The 26,428-nt window shown below is 38.7% G+C and overlaps 1 protein-coding gene and 1 long non-coding RNA gene across 2 annotated transcripts in view; both read left to right on the top strand.

The window, feature by feature from the left end:
- lmf1 (lipase maturation factor 1) overlaps positions 1-26,428 on the top strand; it is a 55,551-nt gene that overhangs the window by 25,530 nt on the left and 3,593 nt on the right. Inside the window, exons 6-10 of the mRNA XM_055175836.2 lie at positions 12,702-12,869; positions 16,077-16,257; positions 22,941-23,094; positions 23,213-23,396; positions 24,216-24,328. Of these exons, the coding sequence (XP_055031811.2) occupies positions 12,702-12,869; positions 16,077-16,257; positions 22,941-23,094; positions 23,213-23,396; positions 24,216-24,328 (800 nt within the window). The remainder of the gene's footprint in view (positions 1-12,701; positions 12,870-16,076; positions 16,258-22,940; positions 23,095-23,212; positions 23,397-24,215; positions 24,329-26,428) is intronic.
- On the top strand, positions 17,706-20,607 carry LOC141363681 (uncharacterized). Its single transcript, XR_012369190.1, has 4 exons — positions 17,706-17,959; positions 18,234-18,380; positions 18,555-19,120; positions 19,335-20,607. It is a non-coding gene; the product is annotated as an uncharacterized lncRNA (long non-coding RNA).

Below are 26,428 nucleotides of genomic sequence, written 5' to 3'. Positions count from 1 at the left end.
ACATGCACATACTCAAACTTGTCTTGCTCAGAAAGTGTCTTTAAATACAGTTTTAACCATAAGACATGCAGGGTGTATGAAATTTACATCAGTACTGTGTGTTAAGGGTGTGTTTTCTGGGCAGCATTGCAGCGGTAATAGCCTGATAGTGGGAATGCAAGTCGATTTGGGCTCACCGCTCAAGGTCCGATGATCTTGGCCTCAGATGCCAAGTTCAGCTCGCACTGGCTCACATAGTGGAAAAGTGGCATTCAGTGTCAAATGAGGTTTTTAAATCTTCTATTGTTTTCCACCAAAAGGTTTTACATTTTGGAAAATTATGAGGGATTGAAATGAAGGACATAATATATATTTCTTAATAATATTAGTTAAAGCGATTCTCCCTCTGGATCAAATCGAAGGTCGTTTCTCGAAGGCACTTGCGGGTTTCAAACCTACAGCCTTTTAGTTTACCAAATCTTAACCACTAGACTACACCACCCACATCAATGTCTTTGATGTGGCATCAACATGCACTTGAGCAGTTGTAAGAGCACATTAGGAAGAGCCACACAGACCTGACAAGTGGTTTCTTTGTTCGTTTTGAAGAATTCTCTTTTTGTTTGGTGTCTGTTAGTTTTTTTGAGTTTGATTACGCTGAGGGCAAAGGCAGAGGTTTTGGAAGAGGTTCTTGTGCTCTATTTACTATCCCCTCTCCATGGAAAACTGAAAACAGAACATGTATCAGTTCCAGATTGAAGGAATCATTACTACGGTTTGAAAATGACTTTCTCGCTCGGTTCTTTTCTCCCAAAAACTTCTGAAAAAATGCTGCATGGCCATAGATCAAAACAGTGAATCAGAAGAGACTGAAGAGAAAGGCAAAACTGTAGTGAAGGTCAGTTTAAGCATTAAAACCCCTATCAGTGTCCCTCATGGGATCATTGTTAGCCCAGTACTGGACATCTATTATCCAAAACCTGCCAATTCACTAAAATACTGGAGAAACTGTTGCTTGGATACCTACTGTAGGATATCATCAGAATGTGTATAAATTAATTAAATAAACAAGTAAATAAATAAAGTTTAGGGTCACTTCACAGAAATGTTTCTTTAAAAATCATTAGCTTTTTGAATGCTTAAATGTTTTATGTAAACATGTTTGAAATGATTCTTGAATGTTTTAAATGATATTTGTAAACAAAAATATTGTTGTGGCAATTAATTTTTCATTACATTTTTAAAATGATAACTTTGACCACATTATGAGGATAAAGCAGCAAATAAGAGCCCAGAACATGCAGGAACATACTGTCAAAACTGCTAGACTGTGGAACTGAGAAAAATACCTTTTTAGTTTAGACTTTTTAGTGGGTTTTAGTTGTCAGTTATTTTCTTCTAGCTTTTGACGATAGCGTGCTTTCATCATAACAACCAAAGTGTCTGAAATAAACGTAACTGAAAAGACATAACGTGCTTTGGTGGAGACATGGCCAAAGAGTAACACAGATTTGATCAGTTTGCTATATGCTATAACAATATGCAAAGCATACAGCAGTTCATTTGATTTGACACATACACATGCGCTGACGTTTGACACATGCGCATTGCGACAAATTGCAATACCTTTCGTGGCCTGCATACTACATTCTCCTGTACGTGCATGCCCGACCTATGCGCACAATGTACATGAGGTTTCAAAAATCCAGCGGCAGCGTACAGTTTGTGCACACTCTTCTGATGACGAAAGTTTCGTCACGCGCACCCTCTTGTACGCGTAAAAAATTGACTACTTCGAATGTTAGTGTATATACAGTGTGTACATGACTATTGGGACAGTAAAGTCAAAATAACTCTGCTGAGACAAGAAATTTGTTCGGTGAATACGAAGCAAACATACAGTATAGAACATTTTATGAACATTTGATTATTTTTCTTGATAACTTGTTATCTTTTCTAACAAAGAACACCAACTTTTATCCTGACTACTGTCACCAAATGCAAGACTCAGGGCCCTATTTTAACAATCTAAGCTCATTGTCTAAAGGGCACAGCGCACGGTCTAAATGGGCGTGTCCGAACCCACTTTTGCTAATTTAATGGCGGGAAAAACGGTTTGTGCACCAAGTGCACGGTCGAAAAGGGTTGTTCCTATTCTTGTAATGAGTAATGGGTGTGTTTTAGGCGTAACGTGCAATCAGAGGTGGAAAAAGTACTAAAATATTGTACTCAAGTAAAAGTAAAGTTACTTTAATAATATTTTACTTAAGTAAAAGTAAAGTTACTTGTCTAAAAATCTACTCAAGTAAAAGTAAAAAGTAACTCATTTTAACTTTACTCAGAGTAAAAGTTACTTTTTTTACAGCGGGGAGAGGTGGAGATTTCTAGTATAGTTCAGAAACGACAAGGAAATATAAATCTCAAACTAGTTGTTTTTAATTGTAGGAACATCTTTACAATTAAATTTCAATAACAAAAAGTTAATAAAATAAAAAGCTTTTTTAAAGTAAGAAACATTTATGGAAATGTTTAATGATTTTTATATGTGAGTTATGCACTTTTGAAGATGGTCAGCAGCTAGTAAATAAAATCACTATAGTAAAGTTGTAATTGATGTATTGCTGGTAACACATTATTTTATTAAACTATATATTGTTTAAATAACCATATAATAAGATGAGTGCCATGTCTATATACATTTGACACGTTTATTGTCTTCTAGCTGGGTACCTGATGTCAGACCTTTATTCTTCTCTCTCTCTCTCTCTCTCTCTCTCTCTCTCTCTCTCTCTCTCTCTCTCTCTCTCTCTCTCATGACCTGTGCATTCTCGAGGACGTTCTGAAGTTGTTTTTTACTTGACGCGAAGCTGCTAGACTGCGGAGGATAATGCGCATTGTATTAAAAACGCGTAGTGCATATGAGCGGTAAAAACCGGGTGGCTATTTCGTACTCAAGAGCATGAATCCTACCTTTCATAGAAATTAAACACTCGCTTCGCGTCAGTGGTCGCTTAAATATGACCAGGGGTTTCTTTCATAAGATTTGAACTGAGGCGGGTCTGCATTAGCGCGCGCCTGTCTCGTCCGTCTCCATGGTTCTTTTTGCGCGTTCCCCCGCCCATCAATCATCCGCACGTCTTTATCATCTTGCTTTTTTAAATATTTTTTTACTCAGTAACGGATATGATTTAAAATGTAGCGAAGTACAATACGCTAGATAAAACATACTTAAGTAAAAGTAAAAGTACAGATTTTAAAAATTACTCAAAAAAGTAAAAGTACACAAAAAAACTACTCAATTACAGTAACGTGAGTAAATGTAATTCGTTACTTTCCACCTCTGCGTGCAATAAACCAATGAAAGTCTTATCTCTCATCCCCTTTAAAAGCCAGTTGCGCTGGTGCTGTGTCTAATCCCTGTTTAGATGACGGACTTTGTAAACTGAAAAACTAAGCGGAGGAAGAAGACCCCCAGTTTAAGATTAATGTTAAAAAAAATTGTTGTTTTTATTGAAATTTTAATTTTCTGGATTGAAACCTTTAAAGGCGCTGTAAGCGAATTGACGCGTTTTAGACCATAAAACATTTTTTGTTACATACAGCAAACATCTCCTCACTATCTGCTTGCTGCCTGTCCGCTGATCAAACTGTAAAAAAACGCGATCTCTGTAGACAGCTCAGGCTCGACAAACGGCAATATCAACATAGTGGCCAAACCTACAATCAGAAACCATAACAAAGTGTTCCAGCCAATAAACGACAAGAAGGATTTGGGGGTGGGGGTTGGGCGCGTTCATGAAAGCACGGACGGGAGAGGGAGGGGGAGGGGTTAGCTACGCTCCGTTTGTTTGAAAACAGGTCAAACATCAACAGGAAGTGACGTCGCACATTATTCGCTTAGAGAGCCTTTAAAATACATTTTCTTTCAGTCATAGAAGTACACATAGCAGATTTTTAATAGCTATAAATTTATTGATATCCTACATAATCATTGTAATCTCATAAAATAATTTGCAAATATGCAAGAGGTTTGTACTCTAAAAATAAAAACAAGAGATTAAAAAATTACAAACTTGCGGAGAGCCAAAGCGTTTCACCACTCGGACAGCGCCATGGGATTTTTAAAAAGCATTACTTCAAATGTTTTTATCTCATCATATCCACAGGTACAGAGTCATCAAAACAATAAATCCGTGAGGAAGCATTTAAAAAACATTTAAAAATAGATGAATTTGTTTAATGCAGGCTACAGGTGAAGCAGCTCTTTGCGCCTTGTAACGTCTCATAATTGGTCCTCATTTATGTCCAAGAGGCTCAATAATAATCTTTTACATTCAATCCTTTAATCTTTCATATTTAAAACCTTTTTTGTGCTGCTGCGCATCCATGTGTGTGATAAGCAAACCCACGTTGTTTTCCCGTTTATAGGCCCATATTACTAATGCTCTCTTTAAATAACAAAAAACATATTGCGCCATTGACTTTAGACTTTAGACCAGGTTTTTGTTGGTCAATGGCGTAGTCTGCCCATGGGTGCAAAATTGGGTGCAAATGCATTTGCTATTTAAACAACGTGGAGCTAAACGTGAAAATGATCATTGTGCTGGGTTAAAACTAGCAAAAGACACTTGCGTTGCGCATTGCGCCTGGTGTATGATAGAGCCCTCAGACTGCAGAAGCAATAGATCAAACTGTGTTTCATGTGTGAGCAATTAATGCATGAAGACACAGTTCATCACTTAACACTTGTGAGCCAATGGTCTCAATATGGTCACATTAGATGGAAGTATTAAAATTCAAACGTGTTCATATTCACCTTTTAATGTTTAGACATTTTTTGACTCCACAGCAAACAGAGCAATTTTGCCTTTATTGTATGTCAAATGTAAAATATGTAAAATAGACATTATACACATTTTCTGTGGCTCTTATGACAGGTTCTCATTCAAATGTCTATTAGTTTGTGGTGGTGTCTCGGCTTAAAAAATAACGAGTCTTAAAATGCTAATGTCTCGAACATACACCAGAATTTAACAGTTGACTTGAGTTAACAGTATATGGAACTAATTTGCACTCCGGTTTTAGGGCTACAACTGAACAGTGTAATAAGCCCAAGGATTTATGTCCATACAAAACCAGGCTGTTTCCCAATTAGAACAGATCTGCTTTTTCAATCATAACATTTCACATAAACTCGAGTTGTGGGCCGGTAGCCAGCAAGCATCTGAGCATTCGCGCGACTGTTTATTGCATCTGTTGTTTTGGTCACATCATTGTACCATCAACAGAAGCTTTCGGATAAACGAATTCAGACGTTCATCGCTTTATTCTTTTTCTCGGGTCTCAATCCCTTTACCTATGTTGCTTCACCAGACCTGCTGTCTGGCATGTGGCCCATGGCTCTTGTTTTCAATTTTTAATGCTGTATTACTGGGCAAAGCCTCTGTTTTTTCCTCCCACTTCTGTTTTTCACGTTGGCAAGCTAACAGGAAGTGATGTTGAATTATTTTGTATTAATCCCACAAGGGAGTCCCCAGTTCATTATTTTTTAGCTGCGCTGCTCTCGACTGTTTCGTTCTCACGGGAGCTTTAACAGGTATAAGGCTTGGGTTGTTTCTATACCCCCAAATTTAACGTAAGAGATAACTTGGAAGTGAAATAGTAATATGACAATGATTAAATGTAAATTCCCCATATCTGTCCTTTCAGGAACCATGTTGCATAAGTACATTGCCCTTTGGCACAAAGGTGAAACAAAAATATGATCTCAGTACGTCTGAAGTCGTTGGCTCGTACAAGCCACTCGTAGCTTTGGATGAAATCCTTGTTTAAAAGCTTAGAGTTGTACCGTCTTAGAATGCTTCTAGCTTTAAATGGTGTAGATTTATGATACAGTTATTAGCTTTATGTAACCAAAAGTACAGCAGTACTTGAGAGGACTGTCACACAATGTCCAAAAAGCTGTACAGAGAAGGTGGATGAAGAGGGCCTGTAAGCTCCAAAAAAGCCACATGAAAGGACCATAAAAGTAGCCGAATTAAAATCTCCTGAAGCCATAAAGTAACTTTGTGTGGGAATGAAATGTGTCATTATTCATTGAAAATCTCCGCTGTGGCTCTCGAATCTCAAGTGAGCTGCGTCCAAAATAAAACATCTAAATGCAGATTTATTCAAGGTGAAGCCTGCCATGTCATGCCAGTAAGAGCTACTGCAAACGGGAAGAGTTAATTCGATAACACTCTGCGTCACTCAAAGCTATTATATGGCTTTAGAAAACGTAAAATCAAAATCTAGTTTGCAAGTTAAGTGGACTCTTATATGATGCTTTATTCATTTGGTGCCAGAATCTTTTGGGGGAAATGTTGTCAAAAAATAAATTCCTTTTTGATGCCAAGCAAGTATGCTAATACCAATAGGCTTTATGCCCAGCTGCATTATTATTGGACAAACTACACCTGGATTAATCTGTTTGTCCAATAATGGCAGACAGGAAACAAGGAGCTGGCTGAAGTTTAGGAAGTAGTGCAGCTGGGCATAAAGCCTATTGCTGTACTGTACAAAAGATGGACGTAGTGTCCGTGACGTCACCCGTAGGTTTTCTGGAGAGCATTTTTGAAGCGCAAAGTAGGCAGAGTCTGCCGTCGCCATCTTGGCAGCAAGTCACTTGTGGATAAATGAAAATGTGCAAAGAGGCAGGACGTGGGTGAACCTGAGGTGTCTGGTTGCTAAAACCACACCCACCTAGCTTGACGTAGTGACAGCAGCGTCAATTTAACCCTATCACTTAACTCTTTCCCTGCCAGCGTTTTTTTTAAAGTTGCCAGCCAGCGCCAACATTTTTCATGATTTTCACAAAAGTTTAATGCCTTCCAGAAATGTTCTTCTATAAATATATAAACATACAATATATCAAATGAAAGAACAGACCCTCTGCTTTAAAAAGAAAAAAAAAAGTTTCATCTTATCTTCATGAGTTCACGAGTATCACCAAATTTTGAGCAAAAGCTGAGACAATTCCATTTTTGTGAAGGACTTTGATAGAGATCAGATTCAGAGCGATGATCAAAACTTACACGGACATAAAGCTGTTTGCCCTAGAGTGATACTTCCGCTATTTATTAGTTGCAGAAGAGTGCCACCTGATGGATAATACCGGTATTGCGGAAAGCCGGAAATACTCGCCATTGGCAGGGAAGGGTTTTCCCTTAATTGATGAGTTAAGTGATCACACCCTTATTTAGGCCGAACTTTAAGGCTTAATATAATCTAAATAGATTAAATAGATTCACCCCCTTACAGTTATCGTGAAGGGAAAAATTTGCTATATAGACCAAAAACACTTTTTGTACCAGACTGTAAACACATTTATTTCTGCTGTAAAGTTGGGCATTTTAACATGAAGGGGTCTATGGGGGTCTGTCTTTTGGAGCCACCCTCTAGCGACCAGTCGATCAATTGCACTTCCATGTTTTTATGCTGTCGTTTACAAGGCTTTGAACCGGTTCACAGAACGAAAACAAAAAACAGAAACGTTTAATGTTTTGCAAGGAACAGAAATGAAACCAGAAACTTTCCAAAAATATATGTTCCGGAACAGAACCGTTTATTTAAAATAATGGTAACCGGTTAATACCATTATTTTTTTCGTTCTTTAACAAGATTTCTGTGCAATACTCTGTGAAGTTCACTTCCGGTCGTTGACTCATGGGAGAAATGAGAAGCTTGCCACCAGCAAGTAGTCTACTCAAGCCCAAGTCGCTAATGCTCAATCATAAGAGGGAAATATTGTAGACTACAAGTATCTCAAGATGTTTTTTTTTTTTTAATACTAATAAGTGCTGTAACGGATCGCAGTTGATACGTAATCCGTACAGATTACGCCCCACAGTTCGGCTCGCATGCGATTCGTGAATTAATACGCAAATTTAAATACGGTGAAAGTTGATAATTTGCACTTGTTTCAAAGGCTTGCAAATGTTAACAATTAAGATTTTAAACAATTTAACCACAAAAAGGCACTAAAGTAAGCAATTTTCTGTACGCACAGGCGCACATGCGGTTAAATGTGTCCGGTCCAACTCCAATCCAACGTGAATATTCCTATGCCTTCAAAGATCAGAACTCTTGGGGGTGGTTTCCTGGATTAGCTTAAGCCAGGACTAACCCTTAGTTTAATTAGGAAATATAACTAGTTTTAACAAACATGCCTTACTAAAAACATTACTTGTGTGCATTTTGAAGCAAAACAAAGGACACTGATGTATTTTACGTTGTCAGTACAAGTTGTTTTTAGTTTATACAGCTCTTACATTTATTTTAGTCTAGGACTAGTCTAATCCCTGTCCGGGAAACAGCCCCTACATTTGTAAACTTCAGAGAGAGTTGCGTTACTGTGTCTCATACTGTAGTCCATTAAAATACATTTGGCGAATAAAGCACTGAAATACAACATAATTTACACTTTATGTGGAGCGACTGTTTATGCTGCATCATTTTCCCGAAGTGCCGTTTGGAATTTGTCCTCCATCTGTGTGTGTGGACGTGTTTAAGTGCATTCAAAAGTGCATACACGGAGAGACGCGTTTCAAAAAGCAAGCAAACAATCTTTTTGATCTTGAAAGGACACTTACAAACAAAATGATCTCGAAATAGCACAGTATTCTTTTTCTAATAAGAACATTTGTTTGTTTGCCAATAAACCACATGGCAGAAATTGTCCTTGTCTTAATTCATCTATAATGCTGAAACAAATGTAGGCATGTCAGTATTACAGTTATGACGCTTACATAATGTAACCTTTTATAATGTTTGATGACAAGATAGAGACTTAAATAAAATTATGTATACTAATAATTTAAGTTTAATGTCCTAATGATCAGCCTACTAATTTGTCTGTCCCACAGCTGACATGAAACGTTATTAACCAGTTCGGGAACGTAATTTTTTTTGTTCAAACCGGTTCAGGAACGTCAATTTAAGGGTTGAACCAAAAACCGGAAACGTTAAAATACTGTTTTTGTTCGGAAAGAACCAATTGGGAAAAAGATCTGGTTCAAAGCCCTGGTCGTTAACTATCTTTCTAGGATGCATTTCAAACTGTTTTCAGTAGTCAGGACACTGATCAGGGAGTTTTTAAGGGCTGCCGCAATTGCAAAACCCTTCTAATGCACAGAGACATTTTTTCCCTTAAAAAATCCCTCAATCCAATGTAAAATCCAGAGAGCGTCTCATCTTTCAGTTTCCTTACTGGAAGTTGCGTGACTTTTTTGAAGTTCTCAGACTGAAATCGCACGACCCATCACAATAAACATAATGAAACGCGATTGAACATTTATTATATTTTAGATATAAACACACATTGCTATACTGTCAGGAAAAATATCCCAAGCTGTCATTGTGGCAGCACCTTTTTAAAGGCCCGTTTAGGTACACAGTACCAATACATTTGAGGTGCACTCTTTGGTACCAATGTGCACCTCAGAGGTACCAAATATGCACTCTTTAGGTGCAAATGTGTACTTTTTTTAAGGGTACTGCCCCAGTGATGGTTATTTTTGACCATTTTTACTAACAGTGTATACAGGTAAAGAACTCTAGCTAACATTTTAATTTAATTGATATGTAAAAGTCGTTTTACAGTGGACATAAGTAGTCCCGTCGCAGTAAAATAAGTCATCAGTGTCCCAGTGTGTACTGACCCATGGTCCTTCCTAGTGCCCAAACCTATGTACATGATACATATGGGTTTGAATCCCAAGAGTCATAGGTGACTTCCTCCACAATCTCCCATGACTTCAACAGTCTATGTGACAGAGGCCACCACAGGCGCCAGTCAATACACCACCCACCCTCCTTCCACACTGCTCCCATTCACCCTACCCAAACACACCGCAAAGCATCCTGGGAAGGGATATCCAGTAGGTGAGAGGGCTACTGTTTTCATGTTTATTCAATGAAGGCAACAGACATGGTTTTAGTTGAGTTATTTAAAGTAGGCATGGGCTAAGATGGGCACATGGGAAGGAAAAGGTGAGAGTGGGTGTGTGTCGGTACGTCAGGCCTGAAAGAGGTTACAGAAGCAGTCTGTTTGCTTTTGTGAGTAAAGCTTGTATATTTAAGCACTTGATCTGTGTGGCGCAGCACGACATTAATCTTAATTATCACTTTGCATTATACAGTCAGCAAATAAAGACAAATTTGATGATATTACTCAGACTGATTTCGTTTTTTGCACTTAAAGTAAACGTATGCAATGCCTTGACAGACAGTGTTTTTGTAGTTTGGTAGAGCTTTATGTAAACAGCGCTAAAGGTCATGGGTTTGAGTCCCAGGAACATACATGGTGATAAAATGGATACGTTGTAATGGATAAAAACGTCTGTCAAATGCATAAATGTTAATGACAGATTAGTCAACACCATTATAGATATGATTTTATTTTGTTTGTGCAGATTGGTATCGGCAAGGTTAATCTATGCAAACACACCTGTCTTGACCTTAGGGTAAAGTTATCTCAAGCACACACACGCACGCACATACACACACACACCAGACTGGCTGTTAGAGTTAATTTGTGCCACCTGGGTGCAGAAAGTTATGATTAGTGTCATATGCCTCCCGTCAGACGCAAGTTCCATTTGCTAAGCTATGCCTCATTTGCTGCCACAACTGAGTACAAAATTGGCTCTAAAACTTTTAAAACCAACCAAGGTTTCGAGCTAAAAGCTAATGGGCTTTTTTAAGCAACACTCAGGAGCCTTAAACATCAACCAAGGTTTTGGTTAAAAACTCTCTGGGGCTTTTTAAGCAGCATTTATTTGCTCTGACAGATTGGTATAGATGTGATTTGGATTTTTTCCTTAAATATGAAAAGATACATGCTGATTTTTAGGGTATTAACTCATTCCCTGCCAGCCCTTTTTTTTTTTTTTAAGTTGCCCTCTAGCATTTCTTGTGATTTTCAAAAAAGTTTCACAAAATGCCTTCCGAAAAGAAAATTTTCTTCCAAAAATATATAAACATACAAATATATTAAATCATAGAACAGGCTCTCTGCTTTTAAACTAACAATAAACAAACAAACAAAATGGGAAAAAAGTTTCATCCTATATCTATATTTTTTCTCTGCTTATAAACTCTTAAATATGGGTATTTTTCTTTAAAAATAATTTTAGTTTTTTTTTAAAAAGCTGAAATAATTGTGTTTTTGTGAAGGAATTTTGTTAGAGATCAGATTCAGAACGATTTTTAAAAAATACACAGAGTTTAAAATTAGTAAATAACTTTTTCGCTTCAGTTTTTTATAAATTGGGTAAGTGCGTCATCTAGTGGATAATTGCAGTATTACAGATTAACATTAAAATTCATCAGTAACACGTTTATGCAAATGTTTTCTCTTAATTGACAAGATAACTCGTCAATGGCGGGGAAAGAGTTAAATAGTTTTACTTTAACAAATATCCCAATGAAGAGATGGGCACCACATGATCGTCCTTTCGATGAAGATAAACTAATTTTCGGATGCATGACAGCATAACACATATATAGACATATATAGACCACAAATATATGATTTATATGAAAAAAAGGACAGATTTAAAAGCCTGATATGTCTGCTGTAAACCCTAAGGGGTGGTGCACACCAAAACTTTTAAACGCGGCTGAAAACGCCTGGACAACGCCAAATGCCAGCTTTCTTCAGCTAAGCGCTTTGGTAGCTGCGATACGTCAGCTGTGAGACGGTTGGTGGCCGCGATACTTGTCCCGCCCCTCCTCCACTGTGATTGGACTGCCGCGTGAGAACTGAAATTGATGAGCGGAGCTTTTCATTCAAAGTTGAATATGTTTCACCTCTCGGCACTCAGCGCTGAGCGCAGAAAAACCACCGGGCGCCGGTTTTCAGCGCGGAAGAAAACCGCTAGCTGCTGGCTTATTTCAAACGCCGAGCTTCCATTGGAAACAATTGAAAACATGCACCGGCCGCAGGTGTAAAAGCTTTGGTGTACACGCCCCCCTAAGACCACTTACAATACAAATACTCTGGCCACAATATAAACCTTGAATCTTTATCCTATTGAAAATGTTGCATTCGTCACTTTAAGCAATAAAAGACCACTCATAAGATGTTATATGTAGATAGTAAGATATTATGCAGTGTCAGAATATGAGACTTAATACGTTATAACGTCTAACAGACTATAAATATGGTAAATGTCAGTTCATCATGTGTTATAAATCATTACACTTTTGTGAGTTAAAACAAATAGGTAAGCATTATAATGTATTGTAACTGTTGTTATGATTATTTACTATTAGATGTAAGCAATAAGGTACTAGAAGCAGTGCTAAATCATGAATAAGTCTGCTTTGCGTCGTGCCTAACTACACCCTTTCGGCATGAAATATTCACAATATAGCACTAGCATTGAGTACCTTATTGCTTTTATAAAACAGTTACTACAATACAAATATTAAAGCAAAAAAATCAACGCAACTTTTGAAATAAAAAAGTTGTCCTTCCGCTCAAAAAAAAAAAAAAAAGTCCCTTACTGACTGTTCACAGGAGCAGAATGTTTCCCATATGGTTACGGTGCTAATATACAGAATCTTACATATTATATACAGAATGTTTTAACATAAAATAAATTAGACACTTCAGCATAATTAAAAAAAATATCACACACTGCAAACTGATCTTTTGTCTCTCTTGCCCTGTGTGTCAGACCCAGCCGGTTCCTAACCCCATATCCTACTACATGCATCATTCACCGTGGTGGTTCCATCGGTTCGAGACTCTCACCAATCACTTTGTTGAGCTCGTCGTGCCCTTTTTTACCTTTATGGGACGCCGTATGTGCATGGTAAACGGGGTGCTCCAAATTCTCTTCCAGGTAGGTTTTTACTATTAACCTAGTAAGATAGCAGTTCTGCAGTTCCCTTTCATTCAGTCACTACGACGTCACGTGTTGGGAATGCGCTTCGCAGGACCAATAAACATCGAGAAACTTCTGGAACGCCAGTGGGCTTGCCATGCGGTTATTTGCATCTGCTGGCGCAGGTAAAAACGAGCGGCAGGTGCAATGCCATCTGCTATTGAGAAGCTACCTACTCGAAGGTACACCGCTTGGCGAGACGGCACCACAGCGGAGGCTCGCGGATTTCCACCTCTTTACTTTCAGTTTTGAAGTCGAGTTTGTGTGTGTGCGTTGCCACTCCCCTGCATGCTTTATCACTTCAGCACTGCAAAGAGCAATTTCCCTAAAGAGTAAGCACGAGTTGAATTTGTGTCTTTTTTAAAGACAGCCATTCTCTCGTGTCACGGCGGAGTGCGTCTTTTTAAAGATGTCATTTTGTCCGTGCAATCCAGATGTGGAAAGTACATAGGTCCTAAGGATGGTCATGAGTGTTGTCTCTCGTGCTTGGGCATTCAACACGCTGAGGTAGAGCTCAATGAGGCGTCATGTATTCACTGTGATCTGATCTGATGAGACGTGTTTCTTTCCTCCGGAAGATTAAACCCCCACTTCCGTGGCTTCGCACCACCAAGACGGCAGTTGCATAGCTCCGGAAGGACGATTTTCGTTGACTAGGCCAGCTAGTTCTCCCTTTGGCTCTTAGCATCCAGATTCGCAGCCAGTAGAGGTGATGATGTCTATGACGCCTCCAATATCTGTCGGTCCTCCCGATGATAATTCCATGTCTGTCACTGTATCGGAGGGTGGGCCGCCTGTCTCTGAGGCAGATTCGACATGCTGCCCTGATGTCCCAACAGAGGAGCGGCCAGTTGCGATGCAGCTGTGTCCAGCCTCCGCTGCTACCTAGAGGGACAAGCCAGCCCTTTTCTCACAGGCTTTCAAGCAGTCGACCGCACTAAAGGCATCTGCGTATCAGGTCTGCGGGGAGGTGGCCGACCTGGAGATGGTGGGGATCTCTCTTCGGGAGATGGTGATGGGACCACTTCCTTCCCCACCGACAAGGTAGGTAATGCTCTCGTCACCTGTAGCATCTCGCCCGTCACCTCCTCCTTTAGAGTCAGAAGAATCCGAGTTCCCTTTGGGCTTTTCACATCCCAAGGTCACTCAATGTAGCAGCCGACGAACTCTCATGAGCAGTGTGCCCCGGTGAATGGCAACTGCACCCAGTCTGTTCAGCTGATTTGGAGATGTTTCGGAGAGGCACAGATCGACCTGTTTGCCTCCCCAGGGAAGACCCATTGTCGCCTGTTCTGTTTATTAACCGCGGGAACACTCGGTGTGGATGCACTGGCACACAGCTGGCTGCGGGGCCTGCGCCAATATGCGTTTCCCAAAATGTGCCTATTCACACACTGTGCAAAGTCATGGAGGATGAGGAGCAAATCTTACTGGTGGCTCCTTACTGGCCCTCCAGGACATGGTTCCCAGAACTCATGCTCCTTGCGACAGCCCCCCCCAGCGGATTCCCGTCAGAAAGAACCTACACGTATGGTCTCTGAACGTGACGTGGAGGTTTTAACTGGTTTACCCCATAGGGTAGTTAACACCATCGCTTCAGCCCGCGTGACATGCTTATACACTGAAATGTAACCTGTTCATCGAATGGTGTTCCTCTCAGCGTTGTGCTTTCTTTCCTTCAGCACCGATTAAAGTAGACATTGCTGCTGTCTCCGCTCACCATGCCCCCCGATGAACGGCAGGTCAGTGAGACAACACAACCTGGTCATTAGGTTATTAAGAGGAGTGAGGAGATTAAACACACTCGTTTGCCTAGTTCACTGTCGTGGGTTAAGGAACAAGTAGTGACCGGCCTCCTGCAGTATGCCCAGGTTTGGCCTCTTCAGATATAGACGGAAGTTTTATGCATATTACGTGTCGTCGTAGTGACGTCTCGGTTATGTATTTAACCCTCGTTCCCTGAAGGAAGGGAACGGAGATGTCACGTCCCGTTGCCACGGCTCTGCTGTACCATTGCTGATGTTGGCCAGGGGACTAGATGCTCGGCTTTCATAGCGAAAATAGCTGATGGTATTGCACCTGCCGCTCATTTTATACTCGTGCGAGCCAGGTGGTGCCAGCAGATGCAAATACCTGCATGCCAAGTTCATTGACATTTTAGAAGTTTCTGGAAGTTGATTGGTCCTGTGAAGCACGTTCCCAATACACCGGTTACGACGTGACGTCTCCCTTCCCCTCCTTCAGGGAACGAGACTTACATACGTAACCGAGACGTTTTCTTTAGTATCAAAGTGTGAAACCTCCCTACTGTGTGCTATAAAATGTTTCATAAGCTTTGTCAGCAAAATATAGTTTAACATATCTGACTTAAATCAGTTTAGTTGTTTGTAGTCTGAACAGCATATGACCACATGCAATCTGATTTACAAACCTGATTAAAACCACATCTATATGTGGTTTAATGTCAGATTAAAATCAGATTTTGGAAATGTGTTTCAGTCAGAACAGTCAGAACGGATTTTATAGTGTTCCCATTATTTGGGATGTGACCTGACTGGAACACCACAAACAAAACTACAGCTGTGCCTGAATTCATTCATCTGTGGGCACATGTGGAATTCACTATGTGTTGAATAGGGAATGGTTTCAGGCGCAGCATATGCATGGATATATTAAATACAATGAATGCTACGCTCATGAACCTGGTAAGTTCATCACAGTGGCAAAATGTCACGATAGACATGAGAAGATCTTGTCTTTCCACAATAATAGCTTCTGTGTAATATCTTCTGAAGTGATGATGAGACCGAAGTCATTACTATTGTAGATGCATTGGATACTGACAATACCTTCTTTACAAACAGATGTTATTTTATCACACATGCAATCAGACTGTCGTAAAGGTTAGACACAAAGAACAAACAAGATTATTTGTCCAGCGCAAACAAAACCTGCCAATCACAACCACGGTGCCATCTAGTGGTAATTCTGTGTCATTAACTTACACCTATAAGCAGAATGTTAAAGCTATTTGAATTAAGCTACTCGTCTAGTGGCAACATATAATGAAATATTACTTTGAATTAATTGTCTAGTAAAGATGCCAATGTTTTTGTATAATCTTATCACATGTGTACATACTGTATAGTGTATATTTCTTTACAGATTGCTCTGATTATAAGTGGGAATCTCAGTTTTTTGAATTGGCTGACTATAGTACCCAGCCTGGCCTGTTTCGATGATGCATCTTTGGCTTTTCTGTTTCGCCGCACTGGGAGAGCCAGACAGACTTTACTGAAGATACAGACAGAGGCAGCTGCAGGTCATAGTCCACCACCCACTAAAGGTCTGTGTCTGTTTATGTACACCGGCAGTCAAAACATTAGTTGCTTTTAAGCAATTTCAGTTTTAAAGGTTTTCTAGATGATATGTGACCCTGGACCACAAAACCAGTCAAAAGTCAGACAAGTATATTTGTAGCCAACAATACATTGCATGGGTAAAAATGATAATAAATAATAATTTTTTTAAATAAATATTAATTTAATGCCAAAAATCACTAGGAAATCAAGTAAAGATCATGTTCCATGAAGATATTTTGTGCATTTCCTAGAGTAAATATGATATGACAAAAATGTATTTATTATTATTAATAAGCGTTGCTAAGGACTTCATTGGACAATATTAAGGGATACTCGAGACAAATATTAAAATTACCACATGATGTGATCGTGTGTGTCCAAGATGGGGTTGTTACTGGAAGCTAGTTACTATAGTTTATTATATAAGTTTAAAATATACAGTGCTGTGCAAAAGTCTTAGGACACCATGCCATAATTAGATTTGTTGTTCTTGCAATGTTATAGTGATCATATATAATAATTTCTCAGTCTCTTTAATTAGAATGCATCCAGAAAATACAGGAAATGTGTTTATTATTAAAAACTGTATAAAAATGTAAACTGATGTGTCAAACTCCCCTTCCACTTGAGCAATAGCAGGAAACTGCAGGATCTCTTAAACCTAAATAAAATTAAATCCTAATTTATAATTTTAAAGAAATTAGTTGTTTTACTTAATTCTGCTCAAAAACACTTAAGATGTGTTTAGTGCCAAGAGAGGTCACACTAAACACGGACGATGCCTAAATAAGACATTTAGTCTTGAAAATGTAATTTTTTATTTTTTTGTACATATTTCCTTTATGTATCTTAATAAAATAGATTGAAAATAAATATGGATGGATATTTAAACTTCTAAAACAACAAGTCTCGTGGTGGTGGCCTAAGACTTTTGCACAGTACTGTATATATACACTCACCTAAAGGATTATTAGGGACACCATACTAATACTGTGTTTGACCCCCTTTCGCCTTCAGAACTGCCTTAAAGTGCAACTTTAAGGTTACATTTTTTTGTGAGATAAATATATAACCTTGTATGAAAGTACCATATGAAAATTAAATGCGAAAGCAAAAAACATTTACAAAACTCTAAGCGCATAAATTTAGTAAAAAAGCTGAAATTTTCTAAGACCGCTCTCAAAATCCCTGTTTTTTTCAACAACGCGTCATATTACGTAGTCAGAGGCGCTCGTCTGACAGGCTTTACATTGGCAGTGCTGCGGTTGTATTCAGCAAAAGCAGTCGCAAAGTGATGTGATTCTCCGTAGTTTCAATTTAGCATCGTCATGGTTAATAATTGTGTTAGTGGAGGTTTTTCAAACTCCAGCCTGTCAGGACAATGAGTCCACAGGTTTCTTTTGAAGAATAAAGACCGCGCTGTCTTCCGTGTCTGGGTGTGTTTAGCGCAGCACGAGGAAAGAGACGAGAGACGCGACTTCAGTTCACCATGTGCTTCAGAAAAACGCGGTGGTGTATAGCGTTCACGTTAGATCGGAGGATTATCATCCCGGCAATATGATGGAGTTAAACATTGGATGCCGAAGCAAGAACCACGTGAGGCCTGTGTTTTTGCCGCCGCGAGAAAACATGAATCGATCACGGTCCGTCTGAGATGCAGCTCGAAGATAACGTGAACTATGCACAGTAAGTCTTGTTTTTTAAACATTTGCTAGCTACTACCAAATCATTTAACATAATGATTTCATTCAAGTTTCTTATAAATATGGAAATCAACTAACTGATAAGCTTAGATTGCAAATAGTATAACCATCAAATCGAGTTAACGTTACATCTTATTTACTTTGTTTGCATAGCTAATTCGTAATTCGTTTTTTGTCATGTGGTGTGTTCATGTATGTACCTAAGAAGTGACATGCTGTTATACAATTATATAAAGGTGAATCTGTTTGAATTCTAGTTGTCCAGCTACAGATGAAGATGCTTAGTATGATGAATCATCCTCTGTTGTCATGGACGAACCTGGCGATGTGTTATGGAGGAGGAAAAAACAAAAAAGACTCATCTGATGAGAAACCACTGCAAGAATCTCATCCTGTTCACACAAGTAAGACTTATTCATGTCTGTCAAAGTCAAAAGTAATGTTTTTCTTTTTATTCAGGGATGTTGGCAAGTTCATTGTTTGCTAAAGCCAGCTGATGTCTGTTGTACCATAACCTGTATTTTTTGTTTTATATGCTATGGTATAGTAATTTTCTGCTTTTTATATACATCTCTTAGGTCTGTGCAGCATGCATGTATCAGCATTTTTGGTGACCAGTGACTTCTCTTCTGAGGGACGTGAATTCCAAATGTGTGTTTGTTGTGACGTGTGTGAACCATGTGCATCATGCCTCTTGTCACAATACGTGCCTGCTGCACACGCATTGAAAAGGTTTATGATAAAAGAAGCACTCATGTTCACAAAATACTCGCAAGACACTAACTTGACACTAAACTGTAATTACACAGGAGATTAAGTGAGTATCAGGCAAACGTGAGCATATCATTTATCATAAACCCTTTACATGCGTGTGCAGCAGATTTTGACATCACGTGTGATGCACATAAGTTTACATGACGTGCTGAACACATATTTTGAAATGACGAGCCACACACATGACGAGCTCAATGCATGTGACCAGCTTCGCAACGTGCGCCCTCGAAAAAGAAGTCACCGGCCGACACTGACCCAGATCATCAAGATGTTAAAGCTGTTTGGGCTTCAGAGCATCTTGTCAGCACCTTCTTCCACCATGTACACAATTTCTACCATCGTGAAGGCGTGGCAGAATGAGAGATTTGCAGTAAGCGGTTGTTTTTTGTTAAAAGATTGTAAATGTTTGAACAATAGCATTGTATATCGCTTTCAAAAAATAATATAAAGCTGACTCATCACCAAAACCATCAAAACCACTTTGACTATACATTTTCTATCAGAACTGTATTACTTTGGTGTACACTGTTAACAGGGACAAATAAATGTAATCTATTTAAATATTCTGTTCTGGAATACTCCAGGTCACCACAGGCTCTACGAGAATGCAGCACTGTCCTGTCTTCCACTATACCTGCTCCCCTCTCCAGATCCATCCAGAGGATCAACAAGGATGAAGCTGTTGGGATCTATTAATCACATCATTTACAATTTAACACACTTCAACACATTATTATAATACCCTGCACATATGATGGGAAAGATACTGAAAAATTGTTAAATGTTTTTAAATGGGTCAGATTGTATATCTTTTTTTCGGTGCTACATAAATAAAACTAAATCGAATTACAAATGCAGATCTACTTGGTATATATCTGATCTAAACTTCATAAACCAGTTTTTATACGGTAAGACAATTTGTGATTATTGTTTATTGATTGTCACAAAATGGTGGTATTCAAACCATTTATAAAGTCCTCCTTCCTCTGGAACCTGTTCTTGAATGGCTGACACATGTAGGTAAGGGCGCCTGCACAGAGTTCCTTAGACGCCCAGCGGATAACTTGCCTATGCTGTATTTAGTGGTATTGTCTGGAGATGGGAAAACTATTAATATTGTTAATTTGAATATTGACTAGTGCCAGCAAAAATTGTGACTTAGTCATGACCTATAGGCAACTTGTAATTAAAACAAATTCATTAAGATTGTTTAAAAACAAATTTATTAAGATTGTTTTAACATTCAAATCTTTAGTTTACTGTTCATTTATACATGGATATTAAATAAATTAGTAATAAATAATCTCTGCCATAAACATACTCATTTCTCCTGGCCTGTGCCCTGTAGTACATATGGGTTCAGACAGCTCACCTCTCCTGCGGTGATGAGCAACATCTGTATCACGTAACGTAAGTGTGGATGGATATTAACATAACTTATAAGCATTAAAAAGACATAAAGTATCAATACTATCTTTGCTATTGCATGATATATGATAATCTGTACAATCTTGTGATCTGAGCACAGTATTACATCTCGCCAGATCACTGATCTCACCCACACATCTGTCTTTTTCTCCTCACATAACACTTCAATTTGTCTCCTCTGACCGTTCTGTTTAATCCTGACCAGTCCCTGCACTCTTGGCTGCATAGCAAACTCATAATTGTATGGCTGTAGTTCGCCATACGAGTATGAATAAACATTTACTCGTTCCTCAGCGTCCGAAGAACTGTCATTGCGATCCAGCGTGCGCCTCTCGTGATGTCACTTCCGGTTTGGCGGTTTTTAGAGGCGGGTCTAAAATTTTCTTACAAAACTGACCCCAGAAGCCTAATTAGTGTATTTAGAAAAATATATATTTTTTAATCTATTTCCTACAGTATTTTTCTGTACTTTGAGTGAATGGGTGGTTTAACTTTCAAGTTGCTCTTTAATTCTACGTGGCATTGATTCAACAAGGTGCTGAAAGCATTCTTTAGACATGTTGGCCCATATTGATAGGATAGCATCTTGCAGTTGATGGAGATTTGTGGGATGCACATCCAGGGCACGAAGGTCCCGTTCCACCACACCCCAAAGATGCTCTATTGGGTTGAGATCTGGTGACTGTGGGGGTCATTTTAGTACAGTGAACTTATTATCATGTTCAAGAAACCAATTTGAAATGATTTGAGCTTTGTGACATGGTGCATTATCCTGCTGGAAGTAGCCATCAGAGGATGTGTACATGGTGGTCATAAAGAGATGGACAACAATGCTCAGGTAGGCCGTGGCATTTAAACAATGACCAATTTGCACTAAGGGGCCTAAAGTGTGCCAAGAAAACATCCCCCACACCATTACATCACCAGCCTGCACAGTGGTAACAAGGCATGATGGATCCATGTTCTCATTCTGTTTACGCTATATTCTGACTCTACCATCTGAATGTCTCCACAGAAATCGAGACTCATCAGACCAGGCAACATTTTTCCAGTCTTCAACTGTCCAATTTTGGTGAGCTTGTGCAAATTGTAGCCTCTTTTTTCCTATTTGTAGTGTAGATGAGTGGTACCCGGTGGGGTCTTCTGCTGTTGTAGCCCATCTGCCTCAAGGTTGTGCGTGTTGTGGCTTCACAAATGCTTTGCTGCATACCTCGGTTGTAACGAGTGGTTATTTCAGTGAAAGTTGCTCTTCTATCAGCTTGAATCAGTCGGCACATTCTCCTCTGACCTCTAGCATCAACAAGGCATTTTCACCAACAGGACTGCTGCATACTGGATGTTTTTCCCTTTACACACCATTCTTTGTAAACCCTAGAAATGGTTGTGCGTGAAAATCCCAGTAACTGAGCAGATTGTGAAATACTCAGACCGGCCCATCTGGCACCAACAACCATGCCACGCTCAAAATTGCTTAAATCACCTTTTTTTCTCATCTTACAATATCTCATCAAGTACCTGCAAAAGACATTTATTAACCCCTTGGAGCCGTGTGGATTACTTCTGTGAAGGATAAATGCACTTTTTAAAGTCCGTAAAGTTGTTCCCTGATCCTTGTTTTCTCCCATTATAAGCTTGGAAAAGCAAGGACATTTACTAAAATAACTCCAAATGTGTTCGTCTGAAAGATTATGTACATATGTATCTCGGATTGCTTCAGGGTGAGTAAATCATGGGGTCATTTTGATATTTGGCTGAAGATTCGCTTTAATATATAGATTTTTTTGCACCTTCAGATTCCAGATTTTCAAATAGTTGTATCTCAGCCAAATATTGTCCTATCCAAACAAACCATAAATTAATTGAAAGCTTATTTACTGTATTCAGCTTTATTTCATTTAAAAAAATTGACCCTTATGACTGGTTTGCAGTCCAGGGTCACATATAATTGTGCATTTTACAAATAAGCAACTGAGGTGCCCTTGAGCAAGGCACCTTAACCCCAGTTGCTCCTCAGGCACTGTAGACATATCTGTATTCATGACTTTTTTTATAACTAACAGGCTACAATTACACCTGTATTAAAGTTTTAACACTTGTTACCAGTTTTTAAATTAATGTAACCTCCTAAGACCCGAGCTTTGGTTTGGCATTTTAGTTTTCTTCCAGCTATTTGGGGTTCGGAAGAACCAATAAATATAATAACCAAATATTTTTCTTTGAACATGAAGCAGTGTAAGTGTCTACATTTGTGTACAACAGGTTCCAGTTACACAGAATTAAGTATTATGGTGAAAACAACACCAGGTCTTTAGTCTGGCCTTCCCTTGAACTGTCTTAAATTATGTTTTATGTTTCTATCTTTATAATTCTATTCTTATTCTTGTATTTCACAAGCTCTAGTTGTATCTAATATTTTATTTTTATTATATCTACAGTATAGAGCACTTTGAACTGCATTCATTGGTTTAGAAAAGTGCTACAGTACATAAATAAACTTGCTTACTTGCTGGTCAATTCATCCGTTAACTGAACTAACATGAAGTTTTATCTAATATGGTCAATGTGCTCATGCTTCAGGTGAATGTTTGGTCACCTAATTAATATTCTTGAGTCAAGATAAAAAGGTCTTTTCTATATCCCCCTATGTTTTTATATAGTTACTGTATTTTGTCCTTGGTGTATGTGCTGCTCTTTTATACACAGTTATTTAGCATGCTTACCCTGGCATTGATATCTTGTTGTGGTCTCTTATTGGTTATCAGGTATGTTGATAAGGCGCGTGGTGAATGTGTCTCTGGGGATTCTGATTGGGTATCTGAGCGTGCCGGTGGTTATGAACTTGCTGAGCTCCAGACAGGTGATGAACACCTCGTTTGATCCCTTGCGGATTGTCAACACGTACGGAGCCTTTGGCAGGTATCCCATTCCTCTTTGTCCGTGCTCCGCTTCATTTCATGTAGTCGTAAATGTGTGCTTTATAAACCTCATCAATAACATCAGGATGGCATACTTGTCTACATCTCTGTCTATGTAGTGTCACAAAGGAGCGGACAGAGGTGGTGTTTCAGGGCACGCTGAGCGAGAACCACACTGAAGAGGGGGTGATATGGGAGGAGTATGAGTTCCTGTGTAAACCTGGAGCTCTGAACAGAACACCTTGCCTCATCTCACCGTATCACTACAGATTGGACTGGCTTATGTGGTTCGCTGCCTTCCAGGTTAAAATGCGAGATAATATTTATTTATTTTATGGATTTGGCAGACGCTTTTATCCAAAGCAACTTACAGTGCATATACATTTTTATCAGTACTAGTGTTCCCGGGGAACCCATGACATTTTGCGCTATATGTAATAATGCCACCGCATTTGGGCTTTAAAGTTGAAGCATCATGAATATATATACAGTATGTGTGTATATAATATATGCCATTTTGCCTTGCTATTTGCTCTGTCTGTTAAACCAAAAAGATATAAAGCCACAACAACACTTGATGTTTATACATTTCTACTGAAGTGCACCGCAAGACAAAAATAAGCCAGTGTGCAGAGTGGCGTTAAAATATGATTTATAATCCTTACATAACTCTCACAGACAGAGACATAATACTTCAGTTTCTCAGACAATGAGATCATATATCTCCTCAATAGCTTTCCTACAGAACCTGCTGTAAAGCAGCGCTTTCAAAAACTGCAGTTAGATTTCAATTACTGAGCCTTATGTCTGTGTACACTGTTCCTGTGTCTCAGAACAGCTGCATTTTAATATACTGCATAATAAAAGCTTTTTACACCAGCGCTCTTGCAAATAATCTAAATAGCCTTCCAGTCCACCCGAAAGCCCCCATCTTTAGCATCTGACCCCTGCTGTTTTTGCACCTGTCCTGTGCAATAATGGTAACCTCTGAAATGAATGTAAAGTTATGCCATGATATTCTCTGTAGTGCACTAGATTTAATGATGAATGATGTGAATTAGTGAATACTTTATTGTTGTTGGAATAATAAGTAAATAGTTTCTATCTCTCTCTCTTTTTTAGACATATGAACAGAATGAATGGGTTATACAAATAGCAGGCAGATTGTTGGCGAATGACTCCACGGTCCTTTCCTTGATGGGACACAATCCATTCCAAGGCAGGGAGAAACCAAGGTATTAAACACAGACATATCTTTAAAGATAACAGCACTGAATATGCTCAGAACATACAGTACTGTGCAAAAGTTTTACGCCACTTTGTTGGTTTTGCAATTGTATAGTGATGTACAGTGTTGGGGAAAGTTACTTTTAAAAGTAATGCATTACAATATTAATGTTACTCTGCCACTCTCCCAAAAAGTAACTAATTGCGTTATGTAGTTACTTCTCATGGAAAGTAATGCTTACTTTACTTTTAAGTTACTTTTGCGTTTTTCTTACTTGGCTGAGGCTTAATCTCTTTAGGTCTTGCAGGTTTTTATGACAGAGAAGTTCTGCATTCAGAAATGGCATATTTCAGTCACAAAAGTGTCAATCTCTGGCCTGCCATCTCCGTTTCTGACTTAAAATGTTCCCACACAGGCGTGCATGCATAGAGTGTGTACTTCTATGTTAATATGTAAGCAATAATTGATGACGGGCCATTTCACCGTGACAGCAAGACCCAGCACTCGTGGCCCAGTATAAGCGACAGCACAGTAGCATATCTGTACAGACGTGAAGCTAACGCCCCATTCAGACAGCCAACGACAAGCAGTAGCAGAGCAACGCGATCTCATTCATTTCAATGGAAACCTGCCGACTTCCAGCGACACGAGCAAAAGTGATCGTTGGCGACCGTATGGGCGTGTCCAGCGACGCGAGAAAGTTAAGAAAAGTTTAACTTTATGCAAATGTCGAGCGACTTTCGGGAGCGACTACCAATGAGAACAAAGCAGTGGAGTTCACGTCATCCTTCTCTCGTCAGTTACTGGCGTGGATGGTACTGATTTGTTTATGACAAGCAGATTTAGAAACGCCTCATTGAAAGAGACAAGCGACACACAGCGATAACGTCGCTGGCTGTCTGAACGAGGGGTAAGATTCATCCAAACAGTTGCTAGGTTTGTCTAAATGGGTCTAAAAGCCGCTAGATGTAGCAATAAAGTAGCGAAGTTGGCAACACAGTCGCTGAGTTGGCAACATTGCTTCAGCCAATCCTCTTTTTGAGCAAGTAAACCCCACCCACTGATTAACACTGAATTTGCATTCTGTTGAAAAAGAAAAAGAAAATGAAAGCCAATAAATAAAAGAGAACATAAAATTAAATTTTGTCCCTATTATTGCTTGGGCATGAATAAAAAGCCTTTTAAAAATTGTATTTACAGATTCCTTTTCAAGTTTGCCTTTTTATTTTAATATTGACAGACTTGCCTTAAGATTATATGGAAAATGAAATGTAAAAAACATAAAATTAATTTTATTTTTCAATTTGGCCAGAATGATGCTTCATCATGTTGAAAATGAAATTATTTAATTGTGTTTTAATTTTTATTTTAGCATTCAATTTTCAATTTGGGACATATTTTGCGATAAAAAAATGTATTTTATCATTTAATTAATTCATTTAAAAAACACCAAAATACCTTCCATAATCCAACACTGGTGATCATATATAATTATTTCTCAGTCTCTTTATTAGAATACAACCAGAAAATACAGGAAATGTGTATGTAGTATTAAAAACAGTATTAAAGTATAAGCTGAAGTGTCAAGTATTTAGGATAAACTCCTCTTCCACTTGAGCAATAGCAGGAAACTTTAGGATCTCTTAAACCTAAATGAAATTAAATCCTAATTTCTAATTCTAATCGAATGACTTCAGGACTTCAGTGTCAAGATGTGCCAAGAGGGGTCACACTAAATACTGACTGATGCCTGAAAATTGTTTTGTTTTTAATTTTGTGTACACATTTCCTCCTGTATTTTCTGTTTGTATCTTAAAAAAGAGTGAAAAACAAATATGGATAGACATTAAAACTTTGCTAAAACCAGAAAGCTGGTGATAATGGCCTAAGACAGTTACATTATATCATATTGTACATTACACTCTTAAAAATAAAGGTGCTTCACGATGCCATTGAGGAACCTTTTTCTAAGTGGTTCCATAAAGAACTTTTAACATTTGAAGATCCTTTCTGTTTCACAAAAGTTTCTTGGAAATAAAAAAAAGGTTTATAAAAATGTAAGAAAGAAATGGTTATTAAAAGAACATTTAGCTGAATGGTTCTTTGT

The sequence above is a fragment of the Misgurnus anguillicaudatus genome, chromosome 4 (genome assembly GCF_027580225.2).
Source record: "Misgurnus anguillicaudatus chromosome 4, ASM2758022v2, whole genome shotgun sequence".
NCBI classification, from domain to species: domain Eukaryota; kingdom Metazoa; phylum Chordata; class Actinopteri; order Cypriniformes; family Cobitidae; genus Misgurnus; species Misgurnus anguillicaudatus.
The sequence above is the reverse complement of the archived record's forward strand: the minus strand, read 5'-3'. Positions and strand labels throughout refer to the sequence as shown.